Raw genomic sequence first — 20,425 nt, forward strand, 5'->3', positions numbered from 1 at the left:
TGACAGACCTTGTATAATATTGACAAAATTTGATACATGATGATTGTATCTTAGGTTTTAGAGCATGCAGAACTTTTTATAAAGAATAACTTTTTTTCGTAAAATTAATAATAAAAAAGTTTCCCATATGTTTCCAACTTAAGTAGACACGCTGTATATAAGTTAATGTAGATTTAGAAATAAACTTTATTTGATTATATTTTTATAGTTTCATTAATTAATCATTTAAAATTTTCGCTCATGCTTTGGGAATTGGGTTCCTTTTTGAATACAATAAAGTAATATAAAAACTATATATGTTCACAAAAATATTATCTAAGTACCTAGGTAGCGTGGGGCAGTTCGTAGTCGCTTTTAATCCTACTATAAAACTGAACCCATTAAAATCTAAGTAGTGTGGGGAGTTCGTAGTCGCCCAGAAAATACGAACAATTCTTCGTCGGCACAAATAATATTAACATAGTAATATTAATAAAGAGGCTAAAAAGTTTTATGTTTATTTCAGAAAAATTTTATTAAAATCATATTATATTTTCACTTAAAAATCATATGAGTTTTACCAATATACCACAGTTGTTATTGATCTGGCACTTAAACTTAATTTAATATCTGACTTGCCACAGTTGATCAGAGTCCTCTTCACCGGAAAATCATTCCTAAAAGTATACAAAAATTAATAAAACCAAGTAGTACCTACAACAGGGTTTAGTAAATAAAATAAATAAGGTTCCAATACAACACAATTTTATTTGATTGGGCCATTGTAGCAGTGTTTAAGGCTTGACACCGTGAGAGTTGGTTAAACATATATTTCAAATATAAAGTTTTTAGGATACACTAGGTTTTTTTTTTCATTCTCTGAATTGCGTCCTTCGTTATTCTGCTGTTCCAGCTTACGCATAGCAGTTTTCCATACGTCCACATTTTTAGAGGAATTAAGTCTGCAACTTTGTTCTGTCTTTCGTTTGTAGCACCCACGTTTAGCCTCCGCAATGACCATGTGTTACAGGAGTAATTTTACCTCTCTTTTAGTCACTTTATACCAAAATTAAGCTGCTGATTTCTCTCTCTCTCCATATAGGCTATTGATTATGTATTTTAGAAAGGAACTACAACGTTAACAGGGTTTTATTGTTTTATATAGTCAATGGACCTCTTAATATGATAAAAACCGTGGAGTACTACCATTTAAAGGGGTGCGTTTTGGAGAAAGGGGTGAATTAGTCCCTAGGCACAGTGCGAATTAGGATGAGTTCTATGCACGTTTGGTACAAACACGTGTACAGGAAGATTGTTCCACGTTAAATTTACTATCAAAATATCACATTTTAAAGTCCAAAATATTTTTTTTTACAAAAATATATTCAAAAGAAAAGCAAGAAAAAAATCCGAAAGACAGCAATTTTATTTTTCCCCATAACTTTTTTTCCACGGGGATACAGGTATAGGCATTGCTTTAAAGAAAAAAAAACTTCCATCCTTTCCCTTTAAAATGACGTTTGGTAGAAGTCTCTATAGTTTATAGTTTCCAAAATATGAGTTTTAAAATTTCGCCACTCACAGCGACTTTGGGCCATTTTGCTTGCTACTTCGCAAACATTGTTCTGTAACTTTTTTCTACGCAGCTTTAACAGATATATGCAATGTTACATTTAATAGAAAGAACAATAAATTTCCTTTAAAATGGTCTGTAATAGAAGTCTCTGACTATTTTTAAGCAAGATAAGGTTTTTCTAGGTTTTATACTTCTAACAATTTTTGATATATTTTATGATTATTTTTAAATTTCTCATTATAACTTTTTTTATTGTACCTATATTGAGGTATACACATTGACCAACAAAAAAATCTTACTTTCTGTACTTTAAAATGGTGTATTGTAAAAAATTCTAGGACAATTTTTAAACAAGATATGCTTTTTCAAAATGTGACATATACCTGCAATATGTGCCACTAAGTTGAAACCATATGGAAAACTTTTTTATTATTAACTTTAGGAAAAAAAAGTGTTCTTTATAAATTACTCTGTATAGTCTAACACCTAAGATGCAACCATCAGGCATAAAATTTTATCAATAATGTGCGAGGCATGTTAAAAAATATGAATTTCACTCAAGAGTAAAGCACCTTTATATTTCACAATATCGAAAAATGTTATTAAGAAAAATTATTTGAAATTAAAAATTATGTTATAATATGTATTTATATTCTTCTAATTAAAAAAAAATTAAAAATTTTAAAATTTTTCTTAAATTACAGATACCCTTGGATATCGTACGAATATCTTGTTTAAAAATAGCCCTAGGGTTTTTTGCAATACACCATTTTGAAGTAAGGAAAATTAGTTTTTTTCATTCCACAATGCATATACCTAAATGTACAAGAAAAAATGCCAAAATGAGAAATTTAAAAAATAATCATAAAAAATATCAAAAATCATTAAATGTATAAAAACTGGAAAAAGCATAATTTGCTTAAAAATAGTCGTACAACCTTATACGATAGACTTCTCTTTCTCAAATATACCATTGCATATACCTAGAAGTGCGAAGAAAAAAAAGTTACAAAAAAATGTTTGCGAAATAATGGGGAAAATGGGTTAAAAATGCAGCGAGCGGCCAACTTAGAAAAATCCTATTTCGGAAACTGTAGATCCTATGGACTTCTACTCAACGCGATATTTTAAAGAGGAAGGAGGGTAGTTATTTTTAGCTGAAGCAATGCCTATACCTATATCCTTGTGGAAAAAAGTTATGGGGCAAAAAACAAAATTGATTTCTTTCGTGTTTTTTTTCTTGCTTTTCTTTTGTAGATATTTTTGTAAAAAAATACTTATGACTTTAAAATGTGATATTTCGATAGTAAATTTAACCTGGAACAATTTTCCTGTAGACGTGTTTGTACCAAAAGTGAATAGAACTCACCCTAGTTCACCCTGTGCCTAGGGACAAATTCACCCTTTTCTCAAAAACGCACCCATTTAAGTGGTAGCATTCCACGGTTTTTTCAAATTTAGGGGTCCATTGACCATATGAGATAATGAAATCCCGTTAACGTTGTAGTTCCTTTTAGCTGTCTTATTTTAAACATAATCAATAGCCTAATATGTAGATCAGGACAAATTATTGGCAAAACTCGCAGGGAAAATAGATAAATATTTGGAAGGCAACTGTAAAGATAAAATTACTTAATTTTCTTGATTTATTCTTTATCTGGGATACCAGATAGAGAACCAGTTACAATATCTGAAACACGTAATGAGGGGACAGCGATATGAAATGCTAAGACTGATAATAAGAGGCGGAAGGAGTATAGGAAGAAGGAGAGTGTCTTGGTTGAAGAATTTAAGGGACTGGTTTAAATGCAATTCTATCGAACTCTTCAAAGCAGCGGTAGATAGACTCTTCGGTAGATAGAGTAAAGATAGTGATGATGATACCCAACCTCCGATTAGGAAACGGCACTTAAAGAATAAGAAGTTCTCCATCTACGTACATCTTTGCGTTTGGGTAATTATGTCTTCCTATAACCATGGTTTTAGGCTTCTTGATATATATTTGTAAATCCGAAGTTTCACTTTTGAGGGTTAGATCATTTAACCTTCGGAGTACGAAGATTGTTTGACTTACTTAGATTACGATGATGGGTCAAGCGTGACCCATTCTCATTTTATTTATAAGGATGTTTTAAATAGTCAGTATTATTAAACAGTATCTTTAATTCAACAAAAAACAAACAAACATAACAATTATAATCCTAAATTTTTGTATTTAAATTTTTTAAGATTGTTCCCCATGGGCATATACTAGTTCGCTCCGGCGGCCAGATTTTAATACCTTACAGAAAACGGGCATAGGTAAATTTGCTCCGGCGATGCAGTGGGTGATCATATTATTAGAACCATCTAGTAAAATTCAATGTTTTAGAGGAAGGGTATACAATTGAGTTGTATTAATGCATTTGTTTCCATTTGGCTGTCTTGTTACACTTTATGAAAGTGCAATAAATAGTCTGGCAATAGTGGCAACACGCATGTGTGGCAACGCGTGACTCAGATGCCATTGTTCGTCAGTGCTGCCCAGCCTAGCTTGCAACTCGTGTGTCTATTATTTTGTATTCTTGGTGTTTAGAGTTATAATAAACTTTGTGAGCTTCCATTGCTCTCTAGTGATATTCTGACAGTCCTATATTATATTTTGTGAATTTAGTAAAAATTGCGCGTTCGTTACACTAGTGGTACCAGAAGATCATTGGAAATCCAAAGACATCTCACCAAGGAAAATAGCAGAAATAAAAGCTTAATATTAAATACTAATCATTCCAACAGAAACGTAGCATCCATTTCTTAAGTTGCAAAGGCAACGTGGACCGTATAAAGAAAAAACTTACATACCATTATGAAACAAAAGTAATATTTTCTGAGGTGGCTCTAATAATATGATCACCCACTGTATATTTGAATACGTATACCCGTAAACAGAGACGGCTGCGATTTACGTGTACCTACAAACATATTGAAAATATTCTTCGAAATCCGAAGACCGGGTCAGGACTGACCCGGCATCATAGATGTTACGTAGAGGAAAAACTGTATTTTTGCTTGTTCACGGCTGATAAAAGAAAACATAGATTGAAACAAATAAGGAGAACTTACGATCAATCGGATTTGTAAAAATATTATTTCACAAAATATTAAGAAATAAGTGAATTTTGGGTCACGCTTGACCCAGTCTTCGTACTCCGAAGGTTAAAAGAAATTAAAGGTTATTTTTATGTTAAGTATCTTCATGTATGATTGTGTTGTCAGCATTCCTAATTATGTTAATATACATATATGATGTTCATTTTAATACTCTTACTAGAGTCTGCCTTAGCATAACGTAAAGAGGTGAATTTAAAAATTATAAGAAAGAAAACGTACTAACCTATTTAAAATGACTACTACTATACCATCATCTGGTCTTTGAAAAGCAGTCTGTTGAACCAAATTGTCAGCGTCGCACTGAGAAGAATATATTCTAACTGAACCTCTCGTAATAAATTTAGAGAAGTGGGCTAAAACATAGTATTGCGGCTCCTTGTAGAACTCCGTTACATTGGACGTAATCGGTGCGATTAATGGATCGGATAAAGTTGGACCTCCTTCAGTATCAAGCACCATGTTATAGTCTATCCATCCAGTTACCCAGTGGTTAAAGTCCTTAAAACACGATAATATTATACCTAATATCGTGACAAGACAGTAACGCAACAGTTCGTAACACCGAAAAATCGTAACGGTATAATTCGTAACGTCAAAGTAAAATAATTTGGTTGATTAAATTATGATTATGTCTTGATAACGTGGAAACCACCATTTTTTACAGTTACAATTATTCAAATTGGAGAAGAGTTTGAACCTTCGTAGCATTATGTATCAAAGACAAGCTAGGTAGTTATCAAAAAGCAATTAGCAGAAAATTTATCGTTTCAATAAGTAAATATAAATAAAAGTTTATTTATATATAAGTTAAGTTTTTTGTGAAAGTGGCACATGCAAGTTTAAAAGGCAGTAAGTGATATACGGTATATTATCTACATTTCACGTAATTTTTTTGAAATAATAAATATTTTATTGTATTATAATATACAATTGTATATACTAGTAACATTTTAAACACATATGGACCGCGTTATGTAATAACGGATTAACCGCCAAAAGTCCAAAATCGAGATAATAGTGCCATCTTGCAGCTAGGGTGCAAATCTATGTATAAAAATATGTTTTTTGTAAAAAAATTTAAAAAAAAGCTGTTTTTAAATGCCTGTATTAAGCGACATTTTTTATTTTCTTAAAAAAAATCCCACACTAGGATTTGTAATATCGAACTAAACGCCAATAATGGTACATAATCCATTGTCATAAACAAAAATCCGCATCTTTGTAAGTGTAATAACGAATCAAGCGCCACGAATAGTCGGTTAATTCTTTATTACAAAACATAACATATTTACTAACGTTAAAGATATCGAATTAAAAGACATCCTTTGTAAGGTAACATCAGATTAAGCGCCAAATATGTCTCTTAATCCGGTATTCGGATCTTAACTCATGCATATCTTAAAAAATCATTAACGAATTAAGCGACATTTGATCGAATAACTTTTAAAATATAAATTATTTTTAAAAAATTTTAAACACATGTAAAAGTCTATTTACATTTGCATTAATATATTAAATATGAAACATGTCAGTACTATATTTTAGAAATAGTACCAAAAACAAATTTAAAATCTTTAAACCGATTTATCTCAAAACTACATTTTGGCGCTTAATCCGCTATTACATAACGCGGTCCATATACAATCTTATTGCGGTTTGTACATTGACAAGAACTGTAGTCGGTTCCAAATAGGGGGACAGGGCCGCACTCACTCTTGCGGGTGATACCTGTTCTACTAAAATAATCTCCACCGAAGCAAGTATGGATCAACAATCTTAACACAACAAAATTTCACCGAAAAGCTGCTCAGCAGTTACAAATAAATTTAAATTTCCTTCAAAAGAACAAGCACTAGTCTTTAGTGCAATCAAAAATACTTCACTTCATGACTACCTAATCCCTCTTGGTAACATTATTCAACCTAAAAATATCATTTTCGCCTTCCGCCTTTCCAACTTGCAAACAGAAATATCCTAGATGAGTATTTATATAACGATGGCCAAATCGCTATCCGAGGAGAAATTCTAAAGGCTAGACAACTTATAACACCTGCCGAAAGGATTGTCATGTCAAATGTATGCCCGACCATTCTACACCGTGTTCTTGAAAAAGAATTGCTAAAAATCGACCATATCCTTAGCTTTCGACGGCAAGTATATGTTAGCCCTCACAATTTAACCATCCCAAGCGCCATAACAATGACACTCGAAAACACAAAGTACACAATATTCTTTTCTCAAGATAGAAACATCTGCTTCAAATGCAAAAAACCAAGACACGTGGCAGCAGCCAGCCCGCACCTACAAATATATCTGCGAAACTCCACCAAGTTTCGATTCCTACGCAAACCCTGACCAGCACGACTAACGAACATGAAACGTTGCAATCTAATCAAGCTCCAACCACATCATCACACCAAAGCACCTTTTCACAACGTACTGAGTCAAAATTACCAAACGAAAATGCAGAAGTAACCGAAAACAAAGAAACTCATTTAAAACGCTCTATAAATCAAGTTGCCTCTCCAGAAATCGACAACGCACTTCAAAAAGACCCATTTGTAGTACCAAAATCTACAGGAACTCGAAAGAAGCCAAAGACATCTAAACTTAAAGAAGCGCATTCGAATGTATCCATTCCTACCTAACCAGAAGTGGGTATAAATAAGGATGATTAAAAGAAAGATAAATGATCTTGAGATCAGAACTCAAATCGCTCTAAAGCTTTAGTTCAGGTAAAACCAGCTCAGGAGTTAAAGAAAAACTAAATAAAATAGTCAAATACACGAAAACGGTAAAGCTTAGACGGCTGATGAGAGCCTGCAAGTAAAGGAAGAAAGAAAGAAAGATGAAACAGCAAAATAGATAATAATATGCCTAGATATATCAACAACCAAATTAAAATTTTGTTTTCGAATTTTTAATATTTTGGATAATCCTTACTTGAATAATATCTGTAGCATAAAGTTCACCGTTGGCCCAGTCCCCCATTGTTGCTGCTCCGGTGTATTTCGAACCTAAAATAATATTTAAATAGATAAAAAAACTAATTTTATGGAGTAATTCATTCTGCTGATGGATTTGCTGCACATTTTTCTTGGTAAAGTAGGATGAGAAGAGGCAGCTCTCATCCTACTCTTTTTGTAGTGCCTATCCGTTTCGGATACTGACGACCATGATGGCAATCTGTACCTTGCACACTGCTGCTCTGAAAATATTTGTGGTTGTTGTGTTAAACCACGTACGTAAATTTTTTAGACAAGAAATTCTTCGCTTTCCTGGTCCCCGTTTTCGTTGTATTTTTCCCTGCAAGATTAGATGCAGCAGTTCATATTTTTCGCTGTTCCTCATGATGTGACAGAGGTATTCGATCTTGGTTGTTTTTATTGTGGTCTACAGATCTCTTGTATACGCCTGCTTTATAGACTTTGAGAAGGCCTTCGATAGAGTCCGACACGACCGATTAAGACAACTTCTAATCGAAACGAACATTGAAGAAAGAGATATTAGAATAATAACTAATTTGTATTGGAATCAAACAACACAAGTCAAGGTCGATGATGAAATGACTAAGGAGATCAAAATATGTAGAGAAGTAAGACAGGGGTGTATTCTGTCTCCTCTTTTGTTTAATTTTTATAGCGAAGTCATGTTTAAAGAAGCTCTGTCGGAGGTTAGTTGTGGTGTAATGATCAACGGAAATACAATCAATAATGTGAGATACGCTGACGACACAGTGATATTTGCAGACAATCTTGCAGACCTGCAACGACTGATGGAACGCATTAACCACTACTGCAACAACTACGGACTTACATTAAACCTCAGAAAAACTAAATGGATGGTAATAACAAAAGATCCACACGCCAGGAATGATTTGGTTGTCAATAACACCGTTATAGAAAGAGTATCCTCCTATAAATACCTTGGAGCTTGCCTGGATCATACAGGCGATCAAACAAAAGAAATAAGAGCAAGAATAGAAATTGAAACAGACTGTATGACTTGTACACACTTCTAAATAGGTCAAACCGGCAAACACGTGTATGTTCTCAAAGAAATTGAAAGTGTGTAAAAAAAATTTTGCGATGCAGCCATGTTGTAATTTTAAACTAAAAAAGGATTTAGATGTGATAAACTTTTAATTTTAAGGGTTTTATACCCGATATCTGTGGCTTTTGCCCAGTATCCATGATTTATCATGTGAATTTTAACAATTGCTCTTCTATGAAGGATTTATAAGAGGACGTAAGTTTTTTCAATCTTTTGTTTATAAAAAATCTCTTATCTTAAATGTACTTTTAGGAAGCTCTGATGATGGCACGTTATGTGTTGAAAGTAAAGCTGATTATTAAAATTTTTTTACACACTTTTAATTTCTTTGAGAATATACACCTGTTTTCCGGTTTGAAGAATAGAAATAGCTAGATCAGCATTTAACAAGATGAAAATATTTCTCTGTAGTCGTGACATAAATCTTGATCTAAGAGTGCGTATGCTGCGGTGTTATATCTTCTCCACTTTATTATATGGAGTTGAGTCATGGACCATGAAGATGGGCAGCATTAAAAACATTGAAGCTTTTGAGATGTGCTGTTACCGTAGAATGCTACGTGTATCTTGGGTGGACCACGTGACGAATGCCGAAATTTTACGTCGGATCGGAAAAGGATGTGAAGTTGTACTTACTGTTAAAAGAAGAAAGCTTGAATACTTTGGCCATGTTATGAGAGGTGACAAATACTCGCTGCTGAGACTGATCATCCAGGGTAAAATCAGGGGTAAGAGAAGTATCGGTAGGCGCAGAATATCTTGGTTAAGAAATCTGAGGGAATGGTTCGGCTGCAGTTCCATCGACCTATTTAGGGCGGCCGCCAGTAAAATAAGAATAGCTGTGATGATTTCTAACCTCCGATAGGAGACGGACTTTAAGAAGAAAAAGAAGAAGAAGACAGATCTTTTTCTTTTTGCATTCTCAACAAAACACCCTGATTAGTAACGTGGTCGGTATGAGGTATCTTCAGGATTCGAAGATAAAGCCACATTTCGAAAGCCTCAATTTTCTTGCAGGTGGCGTCTGTGAGAGTCCACAGCTCAACTCCGTACAACATTATAGGAAAGAAATATCATCATGGTAATCTGATTTTTATGAGTATTGATAAATCATGACATTTGAATAGAAAGAGTGAATAACTACAAATATCGGGAACCTGGGTAACAGAACACAACGATCAAGGTAAAGAAATCAGGAAACGCATCGAAATTGCAAGAAAAGCATTTACAAAAATGAAAAAAATGTTTGTTAATCGGGACCTACCTCGAGCTGAGAATAAGAGCCTTAAGATGCTACGTGTTCTCGACTTTGTTGTATGGAAGGGAAAGCTGGACATTAAAAGTAGACAACATAAAGAAGTTGGAAGCATTTGAGATATGGTGCTATAGACGGATTTTAAAAATACCATGGATCCAACGAGTTACGAATGCAGAAGTGTTAAGAAGGCTGCAAAAGGATTGCGAGGTGATAAAGAACATCAAAACAAGAAAGCTGGAATATTTGGGTCACATTACTAGAAGTGCGAAATATGAGATATTAAGGCTCATAATTAAAGCTCGGATTATAGGCAAAATGCCTTTTTTGCCTATTTTGCCTATTATAATTGTTTTTTGCACTTTTTGCCTTTTTTCGTAAATTCCGCCTATTTGTGCCTTTTTTAAAATTTCATGGTACTACCCATGATATTATTCTATTACTAAACCATTCTATAATAAAATTTTGGGTCAATAATAAAATATCAATGGTTTGTTTAGATAACAGATTTCTAGGAAAATGTACCTGATCGAGACTTGAGGGTTAACTATTTGGAAATCCGTAAGCTTTATTAGTTTATTATCAGTTGTACAGTCGGTTACTGTATCAGAGTTTAGTCACAAATTGCTATATCCTAGTTAAGTTTTGTTGCGTATACCGAAAAGCAAAGAAGACGTTTTAAAACGTTTTAGATATTTGTGTGAAAAGATGACATCTAAATTAAGGCTATGGATCGCACCTTATTCGGAAATTTCTCTAGAAGGAGATGGAGCATTTTGTAAACCATGCGGCAAATCGGTAAGTTTTATTTTTTCTCTTTTTTTCTCGTCCCACAACATAACTAAATTCTAAAGCGGTTTTAGAATTCTAATTATTTTTTTTAATTCTTAGATTTCAAGTAGAAAAAAGTACTTTATTGACCTGCATTGTAGAACCCCACTTCATAAACGTAATTTGGAAAAATTAAATTCCTCTAAGTTAGCCCAAATATCTCTGCGGGATAGTTTAAGCAGTTCAAAAAAAAAGGAGGAAGACGCATGTAAATTTGATTTATGCCAGATGATGATTGCATCCAACATTCCTCTATATAAAGTTAATAACCCTAGTTTTAAATGCTTTTTCGAAAAATATCTTAATAAATCCTTACCGGACGAGAGTACATTGAGAAAACATACTGTGGAAAAATGTTATGTGGAATGTATTTCAAAAATTAAGCGGGAGTTAGAGGGCAATTTTTTGTATATTATCGTGGATGAAACGACAGATGTATGCGGCAGGTATATAGCTAATTTAATGATTGGAATTTTGAACAAAAACTTTGCGAGAAAACCTTATTTAGTTGCCGTTAAAGAATTGGAAAAAACAAACAATTTAACAATAAGTCGATTTATACAAGATAGTTTAACAAACCTCTTTTTACCCAACCCTATACCAGTGAATAAAATAGTTTTAATGCTTTCAGATGCTGCGGCATATATGTTAAAAGCTGCTGTTAATTTAAAGATTTTTTATCCTAATTTAATTCATTGCACTTGTGTAGCCTACGGGGTCAATAGAATTGCTGAAGAAATAAGAAATCTGTTTCCGTTGGTAAATAATTTTATAAATTTTATGAAAAAAGTTTTTGTAAAGGCTCCGTTGAGGGTGCAAATATATAAAGAAAGACTTCCCGGTGTCCTTTTGCCACCTAAACCAGTAATTACAAGGTGGGGAACCTGGCTCGAAGCAGTTTTTTTTTACTTTGAACACTGCAATGAAATAGAATTAGTATGTCAGAATTTGATGATGATATTTCCGAAGCCATTCGAGAAGCAAAAAAAATATTAAAAAATCCCAAATTGAAACAAGAACACGCTTATATCAATGACAATTATAAATTAATAGTTACCACAATTACCTTATTAGAAAAACAAGAGATAAATTTATGTGAGTCAGTAAAATTAATAGATAATTTAAAGAAGAAAATTAAATTGGCACCTGGAAGTAACGGTCAATTAATTTTAAAAAAATGAAATATGTTTTCGACAAGAATGAAGGTTTTTCCTTTTTATCTAATGTTGCTAAAGTTTTGAATGGGACATTTTCCGAGGAATTACAAATTATGCCAGATTTATTATCCGCTCTGAAATATGCTCCAATTACATATGTCGATGTCGAACGTTCGTTTTCAATGTACAAATTAATTTTAAATGATCGAAGACATAGTTTTAAGACCGAAAATATTGAAAAATATTTAGTTGTTTCTATTAATGATAAAATTTTAGGTGGTTATAAATAATAAGGTATATTCCTTTATTGCCTATATTTTGCCTAAATGTTAATAGTAATGCCCTTTTTAATAAAAATCTTTGCCTATATAGGCGCCTTTTTCTTCAATTTTTGTTGCCTATAAATTCGCGCTTTACTCATAATGCAGGGCAGAATTAAGGGGAACAGATCCATAGGTAGAAGAAGAATTTCCTGGCTGAGATACTTAAGAGAGTGGTATAGTTGCAGCTCAGTAGATCTTTTCAGAGCAGCCGCCAATAAGGTACGGATAGCTGTAATGATAGCCAATCTCCGATAGGAGAAGGAACTGCAAGAAGAAGAAAAAGACATTTGAATAGCGAAGCCATTTTTTGAAATGCAGATCTTACTTTCTCCATCCTACATTTGATTTATAGGGAATGGTCCCAATTTTCATTGATGTTCGTACCAATGTAGGTGTATTTTTTTACTCTTTCTATTTCTTGACCGTTCACACTGATTCCTCTTACTTAACGAAGAAAAATGTGTAGCAAATCTATCAAGTAACAGGTTTTGTTTACCAGTGCTAAAAGAATGTAACGAGTTTTGTTTGCCAATACTAAAAGAAGAAGTCAACACGGTTAATAAACCAAAAATAGCGGAGTACGGCAAGTTGACGAACAAGTCAAATTCTCAGACTACTTACCTACAGCAGCCTCAGTTGAAAGCATAAATTTGTGTGGATATAGTGTATGGGTTCTGTCTAATAAATAAGTATTATTAGCATAGTCAAAATAAGACTGAAGTGCAATTCCGTCTATATAATCTAGAGTTTTATAGTGTGCTAAAACCTAAAAATAAAAATCGATTAAAAGTAATCCGTAATTTTCAAAAATATTATCAATGATGTGTCATTAGTACTGCATCTTCTTCTTTTTCTGGGTACCTTTTATCCTTTAACGACATTTGTGACCATCACAACTCATTTTACTTTGTTTGAAGCGATTCAGAAGAGTTGTAGGGTTGTTTTTCAGCTCCACTGCAGTTTTCAATTAGTATGGCCTCCACTTTCTTTTGCCTAGTATGATGTGGTATGGTTTCCATTTCTTAGTATGTCACCAAAGTAGCTCATTTTTCTTTTCTTCATGATGTAGAGAATTTCTTTTTCTTTTTTTATTTTTCTTAATATTTCCGTATTTGTTACGTGTTCAGTTAATGGATTTTTTCACATTTTTCGATAAAACCATATCTCAAAGCGTCTTTTTTTAAGTTGCTTCATAAATGTTCAGGCTTCGGCTCCATACAAAAAAAATATAGAATAGAAAGCATCTCAATACTGTAGTTCTAAGACCTACTTCCAATTTTCCATTGCATAATATTACTTTCATCTTATTGAAAGCGCTTCTGGCAATCTTTATGCGTCGTTTTATTTCGAGGCTGCAGTTCATTGTTCATTTAGTTCACATTCCAACTAATTTTATCTGGGTACTTTTTCTAAAGCTTTTTCTCTAACGTAGCGTATTTCGTCTTAGATCTTGTTGTTACTGACTATCATTTCAATGTGTTGATGAATATCAATTTTTGTTTTTTCTTATGTTTAGAGCCATTCCATACCTGCCGCAGTGTTGCGTATGCGTTGTCCGATCAACCAAAATTTTTATGCCTTTTCTACCACCCGCAAGGAGTATAGCGTCGGCGTCGTCTGCATAGCTAAGATTATTCACTAGTGATGTTGATTATAGTTACTTTCGAGTAATCGTTACCAATCGTTACTTTTGTATAAAGTCATGATTAACTATTTATATGGGAAATAAGCCACAATTAAATAGTAGTATTTTGTATTTTGACAACGTCACCCGATCTGGGCGTCGAAACGTTAATAAAATTATTTTTTTCAATTTAGTTGTGGCTTATTTCCCATATAAATAGTTATCATCATAAAAATGTCACAAGGAAATAGATTCAGAATTACTTTTATACTTTTGTATTTGAGTACCGGTAGTATTTTGTATTTTGACAACGACACCCGATTTGGGCGTCGAAACGTTAATGAAATTATTTTTTTTACGTTTCAACGCCCAAATCGGGTGTCTTTGTCAAAATACAAAATAGTACTACGAGTAGTATTTTGTATTTTGACAACGACACCCGATTTGAGCGTCGAAACGTTAACAAAATTATTTTTTTCAATTTAGTTGTGGCTTATTTCCCATATAAATAGTTATCATCATAAAAATGTCACAAGGAAATAGATTCAGAAAAACAGTATAAAGTAATCATTTACAGCATTCGTTACTTTGATTACTTTTGTATTTGAGTACCGGTAGTATTTTGTATTTTGACAACGACACCCGATTTGGGCGTCGAAACGTTAATGAAATTATTTTTTTTACGTTTCAACGCCCAAATCGGGTGTCTTTGTCAAAATACAAAATAGTACTACGAGTAGTATTTTGTATTTTGACAACGACACCCGATTTGGGCGTCGAAACGTTAATAAAATTATTTTTTTCAATTTAGTTGTGGCTTATTTCCCATATAAATAGTTATCATCATAAAAATGTCACAAGGAAATCGATTCAGAACAACAGTATAAAGTAATCATTTATAGCATTCGTTACTTTGATTACTTTGTATTTGAGTACCGGTAATCATATGGAGAATCGCATTTCGCAGTTCATATTTTGTATTAGTAGGATATTTTCATTACTATGATTACTTTTGTATTTGAGTACAGGTAATCATATCGAGAATTGCATTTCTCAATAATTCGTATAAGATCCGATATAACAACGACCTTCACCGACCTATTTAATGGATAGAAATTAAATTATATGTAATCTATTTTGTTAAAAATTATTAAAAACAAGGGGTGCCCGACATAATTTTGTCCAGACTAATTAATAATTAAAAATGATTTTTTTTTTATAAATCCTACTAATTTTTTGGCCCGGGCAGATATTATTTTAGATATTTGGATCATAACAATAAAATACACATAGACCAAGGTATTTAGGAAAAAGTAAATGATTTTTAGGGAAATCGTGAAACAGGAAAAAGTTTTCAATAGACAAATGGGTGGAAATGCATACGTGCAGTATAAAATGCATCCAAAAGTACATAAACATTCATCCACGATTAAATTGAAGAGCATAGGACTCAATGAGTCTCCCTGTATTATTCCGCTGCCTATATCTATAGTTTCTGTAAGTTGTCCATCTATTCTGACCTCCATTTTGTTTTTGTGGTAGATTTTTCTAATAGTTTTTATGATATCTAAGGGAAATTTTCTATTCTGTCAAATGCTTTCTTCAAGTCAGACATTAAAAATGCTGCTATATTGTACTCTAGTGATTTCTAAGTAATTTGCTTTATGACGAATATTGCATCGTTACACGATCCTCCAGTACGAAAACCCAGTTGTTCATCTGCTAAACTCTGATTCATTAATTCTTGTAAAAATTTGGTTGTAGGTTTTGACATGAGGGTAGTATTTAATAAGTTGATACCTCTGTAGTTTTCTAGCTGCTTTTTATCTCCTTTTTAAATAGGAGAATTAGTTCGCTTGTTCTCTATTCTTCCGGTATTTTATTGTGTTTTATGATTTTGTTAATTAATGTCGTAAATTGTTCTGTCATTGCTGCTCCACAATATGAATAATCTCGAGTAATCTGTTTGCATCAATTAAGTGCCCAAAACAAACCCTCGAAACTCAAGATGACGTATCTTAGCAGTAACCCTGGGCACCCAGGTGCTTCGAAGGTCGGTTCTCTGTTCGTGTTCGTGTTCAGTGACCCCAAATACCCTGAAATAAGAAAATCTGGCCCTTCATATACTGATTATAACATGTTTATGCATTTTTCGATGCGTTTTATACACTTTAAAATGTAATAATGCATTTCCACCTATTTTTCTATTGTAGACTTTTTTCCAGACGTCATCCTAATCCTAAATACAATGCAAAATGTTGCAAGTCTCTAGGTACCTACTATATTTAAAAACAGATTTATTCCTGTGTTTTTAGTGTTAAATGCCGTGGTTTAATAAAAACAATGCCATAGCTACATGTAAAATTAAAGTTGATGATCATAGTCTAGAAATATTATCATTTCTACGTTTTTTTCGGCCAATCTAAGCTAGGTATTTTTTTCTAGGCCTGATAAGAATAGTGCTTATTTATTATTAAAATCTAATGTGTTACATTTTTATTTTTAAAGGAACGAACATCTGTGAATTATCTACCTCGACAAATCGTATTTTATCGTATAGACATCTGTTTCTGGGTGCATGCTTTGTTAAATGAATTACCTCCCTCTGTTTCAGCTAATTCTCAGCGCCCTGTATAATCCTGTAAAGCTCTTCATAGCCTTCGCCCTTTATAGATAAAATTTTAGTTAACTGTACTAATACCGAACACTCGTGGAATACCGGTCCGATTCATATATCAACCGATTGTAGATATAATACTCAAATAAGTACTCGCTCTGATACGATTGTTACGAAGTAACGAAGTAATCAGATCAGAGTAATCAAAGTAATCAAAGTAACGATTTTCCTCTCTGTATATTAATCGTTATTTTCGGTATTCGTGATTAACGGGTACTTTGTAACGAATAGTCACTTTTTCAACATCACTATTATTCACTAGTGTTCCGTTAATTAATATACTTTCATTGGTGTATTCTATTGCCTCTTTAGATATTTCTTCTGAGTGCATATCAAAATGGAGAAGGGATAATATACATCCAAGTCGTATTCGTCTTTTTATAGGTATCTCTTTAGATTTTGGCTGTTTTACTCGTATTTTTGCTTTCGTCTCTCCGTATAAAGTAATGATTCTCACAACATGATCATTTATTTTTGTGTACCGTAATATGTTTTCAAGACATTAATAAGGTTCCGTCATATTTAGTTTGGACTTAACCAGGTTCATTTTTTCTTTTAGAGGAGTAAAATGTATGAAAATTAAATAAAAAGATATACTCAGATATATAACTCTTAGTTTAGGAATATAATTTTAATAAAATATGATCTAATAAAATTTGTTTAAGTGGTAAAATCCTGTAATATGTACAGTCCGTCTAATTTCCTCACCGTTGCACGTCATTATCTACCAGAGATCTAAGTTGACATAGTTGCCAAAGTATAAAAAAATCCTGAATCCATTTTAAATCAAATAGATCATATAATTATTGTAAACATGGATTATACAACAAAACAAATTAATATTCAATGTAAATAAATAAAAACTTTAGAATTAGAAAACAAGAATTAAGTTCTCATCTTACGTTAAAGTAAATAATAAAAACAGTAAATATAATAAAACAAATACTTACAGTAAAGAATATAAACAAATATGAAGTGTAATCACCGCAACTGTCAAATAAATGTTACCAATTTATTCTAAAATGTCACCTTCGTTCGATTACAGTTACAGTGTGTTCCGAGCAAATGTGCTTCATAAAAACGCTTTATAATCCATTTATACAAATTAAATGAAACATATTATTGTGTTTTTCTTTAGGTAAACATTAATAGAAATATTCAAATATTATTTCTACGCGTATATAATAAAATATGTCTAGTGGCTGTAATTCCTGTGTACTAGGCAAAATGATTCTAAAACAGAACATACCTACCGCCTAAATATTTCGTGTTGGTATCATGTGACGTCACAGGCTATTACGCGGATGACGTGCAACGGTAAGTAAATTAGACGAAGTATACATATATCCTACCTTAGGTAAAATTTGCAAAAGTGGTCTTTGATCATCCAAAGTCAACATTTTAATATTTTTAAAGGCAGATTTTCTTATTGTAGGTCCCAAATTCTCTCTTATCCAAAGACTCTAAAATTGAAATCCAATAATTTCTACATCAATCATAGTATATTATAAATAAGAAGAACTTAACATAGGTTTAAGAAAAACATGAATAGGGTCTGAATGGTTATGAAAAAATGTTATACAGAGTAAGTCTGTAATTTGGAATAAATTCAATAGCTCTAATACTAATTGTTTTCTTGAAAAATTCTCACACCTGTCGATTAGTATTTCAAATCGAAATTTTTTACATACAATTATAATGTATACGAGTAGAGGTTGTCCCAACTTAGAGATAAGACGTCATCTTTGATTTTATTAAATGGCAACACTGTCATTTTGATAGCTGTTTTGATAGGGTGTGTAAAGTTATAGCGCGGTTACAGATAAATGAGAAATTTAAAGAGATAGACCAATTGGTGTACAAGTGGTATACCAGAGGGTAATGTAAAAATTTCCATCCTTTAAGGGTATACCGAACAAAATATCCATGTGCTTAGATCAAATGACATCTGTTTTAATAGTTCCTCTTTAATATTTTGCCTTTTTACAGGATAGTATTCAGAAAAACGCAAAAATAAGTAATGTAAAATATAATTTCATTAGGTACAATTATAAATAATATATTTATTTAAATAATTATAACTGTTAGGTCTATTTAATCAAAATAATGCTTTTATCTTTAATCACAATAATGTTTTTATTTACGCTGCTGCTAAAAGTTGCCGATGTAAGCTCCTTTTTATACCTATCAATGACTCCTCTTACTAGATTGTCGGGTTCTTGTCACAGCTCTGCTGTGCTAAAAGTTTTTACATTTCCAGGAAATTCTGAACGACCGATAACAAGACTGATAACGCAACAATTGGCAAATGTTGGAGTAATGACAATGTAAAGTGCAAAGTTAATGTACTAGCTTCCAGGGGCAAACGAATATGCATTTTACATTGTGGAGGGGAAGATGGTTGGGTAACCGATGGCTTACTATTAAATGCAAAAGACATTAAAGACAGTTGTTTGGACCATGTTTAGACTATCATCAAGATATTACGGGTGAACTTTTCGAATCGTGGTTTAAAAATAACTTATTACCAAATTTAGCAGACAACAGTGTTATTGTTTTAGATAATGCATCATATCATTCTAGACAACTTAAAAAAATTCCGAAAAAATACTCTAGAAAGGATGAATTGCAAGATTTTTATTATCACAAGATTTATATTTTGAAGATTGGTACACTAAAGACCAATTAGTAGAGGTACTTAATACAAAATTATTTGTAAAGGAATATATTATTGATGATGCAGCAAGTAAAAATGGACATACAACTTTAAGACTACCACCATATTACTGCGTTTTAAATCCAATAGAGTTGTTATGGTCTCAACTGAAATATAATGTGAGACAAAAATAATGTAAGTCCAAAATGTTATAACAATGTCGTGAAACTGATAGATTCTGAATTTAAAAATATCTCTGAGGATAACTGGAAGAAAGCAATAGCACTTAAAAAATATCGAAAAAGAATATCTTAAAAAAATTCCTGTTCTAAATAAAATTATTATCAATATGGAAAACGGTGATTTAGAGGAAGAAAGTGACAAAGTGTAATACCAAGACAACTTTCTCTCAATATTGAGCTTACCCGGAATATTTTCTTACATAATCAGGTGTAGGGATTATCGGCATATTATGTTCAACACCAAACTACTGCTTCAATCTTTTAAGAAAAACGTGGCCTTATTATGAACACTTCACTTATTGTTGCAATATCTATATCTTTGAAAATCAGTTCTTAAGAGAAAATAATAATGTAAGTAAGTGTTGACTAGATAAACTTTTAATTTTTACTTCAAGGTTTTATAAATTATTTAAATGTATATTTTTTATCTTTCACTACCTACCGTTCGCTCAATTATTAATTAGTTTTTGTATACAAACCAAATATTGTTTGAACATTTTATAGAAAATGCATTGCAGAAATATTATTAAAGTAGTTTAAACTTACAAAATTAAGCTTTGTTTATAACAATTCAAATTTATAGAGTCAATTTCTTATAAAATATACCATATTATGTTTCATGTAGGTCGGTACTATCCTGTTCTTTACCGGTCATAGTGCTGCTTATCCCTTTTTTCTCAAATAAATATAACCGGGCAATATACATAACTGCAAAATATTAAATATTTATTCCCTACCATTTACAAGATAATAAAAATAAAAAAGTTATGTCTGTAATTTGGAATAAATTCAATAGTTCAAATACTAATTGTTTTTTTGAAAAATGCTCAGACCTCTCCGTTAGTATTTCAAATCGTAATTTTTTACATATGGTTCTTTTCATGAGCATTTTTCAGTGCGTCACA

At 32.2% G+C, this 20,425-nt stretch overlaps 1 protein-coding gene across 1 annotated transcript in view; it reads right to left on the bottom strand.

Moving 5' to 3' along the window:
• Positions 1-476: 476 nt before the first annotated feature.
• LOC126886792 (putative glucosylceramidase 4) overlaps positions 477-20,425 on the bottom strand; it is a 50,894-nt gene continuing 30,945 nt past the window's right edge. The window contains exons 5-9 of the mRNA XM_050653844.1: positions 17,975-18,085; positions 12,943-13,087; positions 7,646-7,719; positions 4,926-5,200; positions 477-656 (exon numbers count right to left, since the gene is read on the bottom strand). Of these exons, the coding sequence (XP_050509801.1) occupies positions 557-656; positions 4,926-5,200; positions 7,646-7,719; positions 12,943-13,087; positions 17,975-18,085 (705 nt within the window). The 3' untranslated portion in view covers positions 477-556. The remainder of the gene's footprint in view (positions 657-4,925; positions 5,201-7,645; positions 7,720-12,942; positions 13,088-17,974; positions 18,086-20,425) is intronic.

The sequence above is a fragment of the Diabrotica virgifera genome, chromosome 6, assembly GCF_917563875.1.
Source record: "Diabrotica virgifera virgifera chromosome 6, PGI_DIABVI_V3a".
NCBI lineage: Eukaryota > Metazoa > Arthropoda > Insecta > Coleoptera > Chrysomelidae > Diabrotica > Diabrotica virgifera.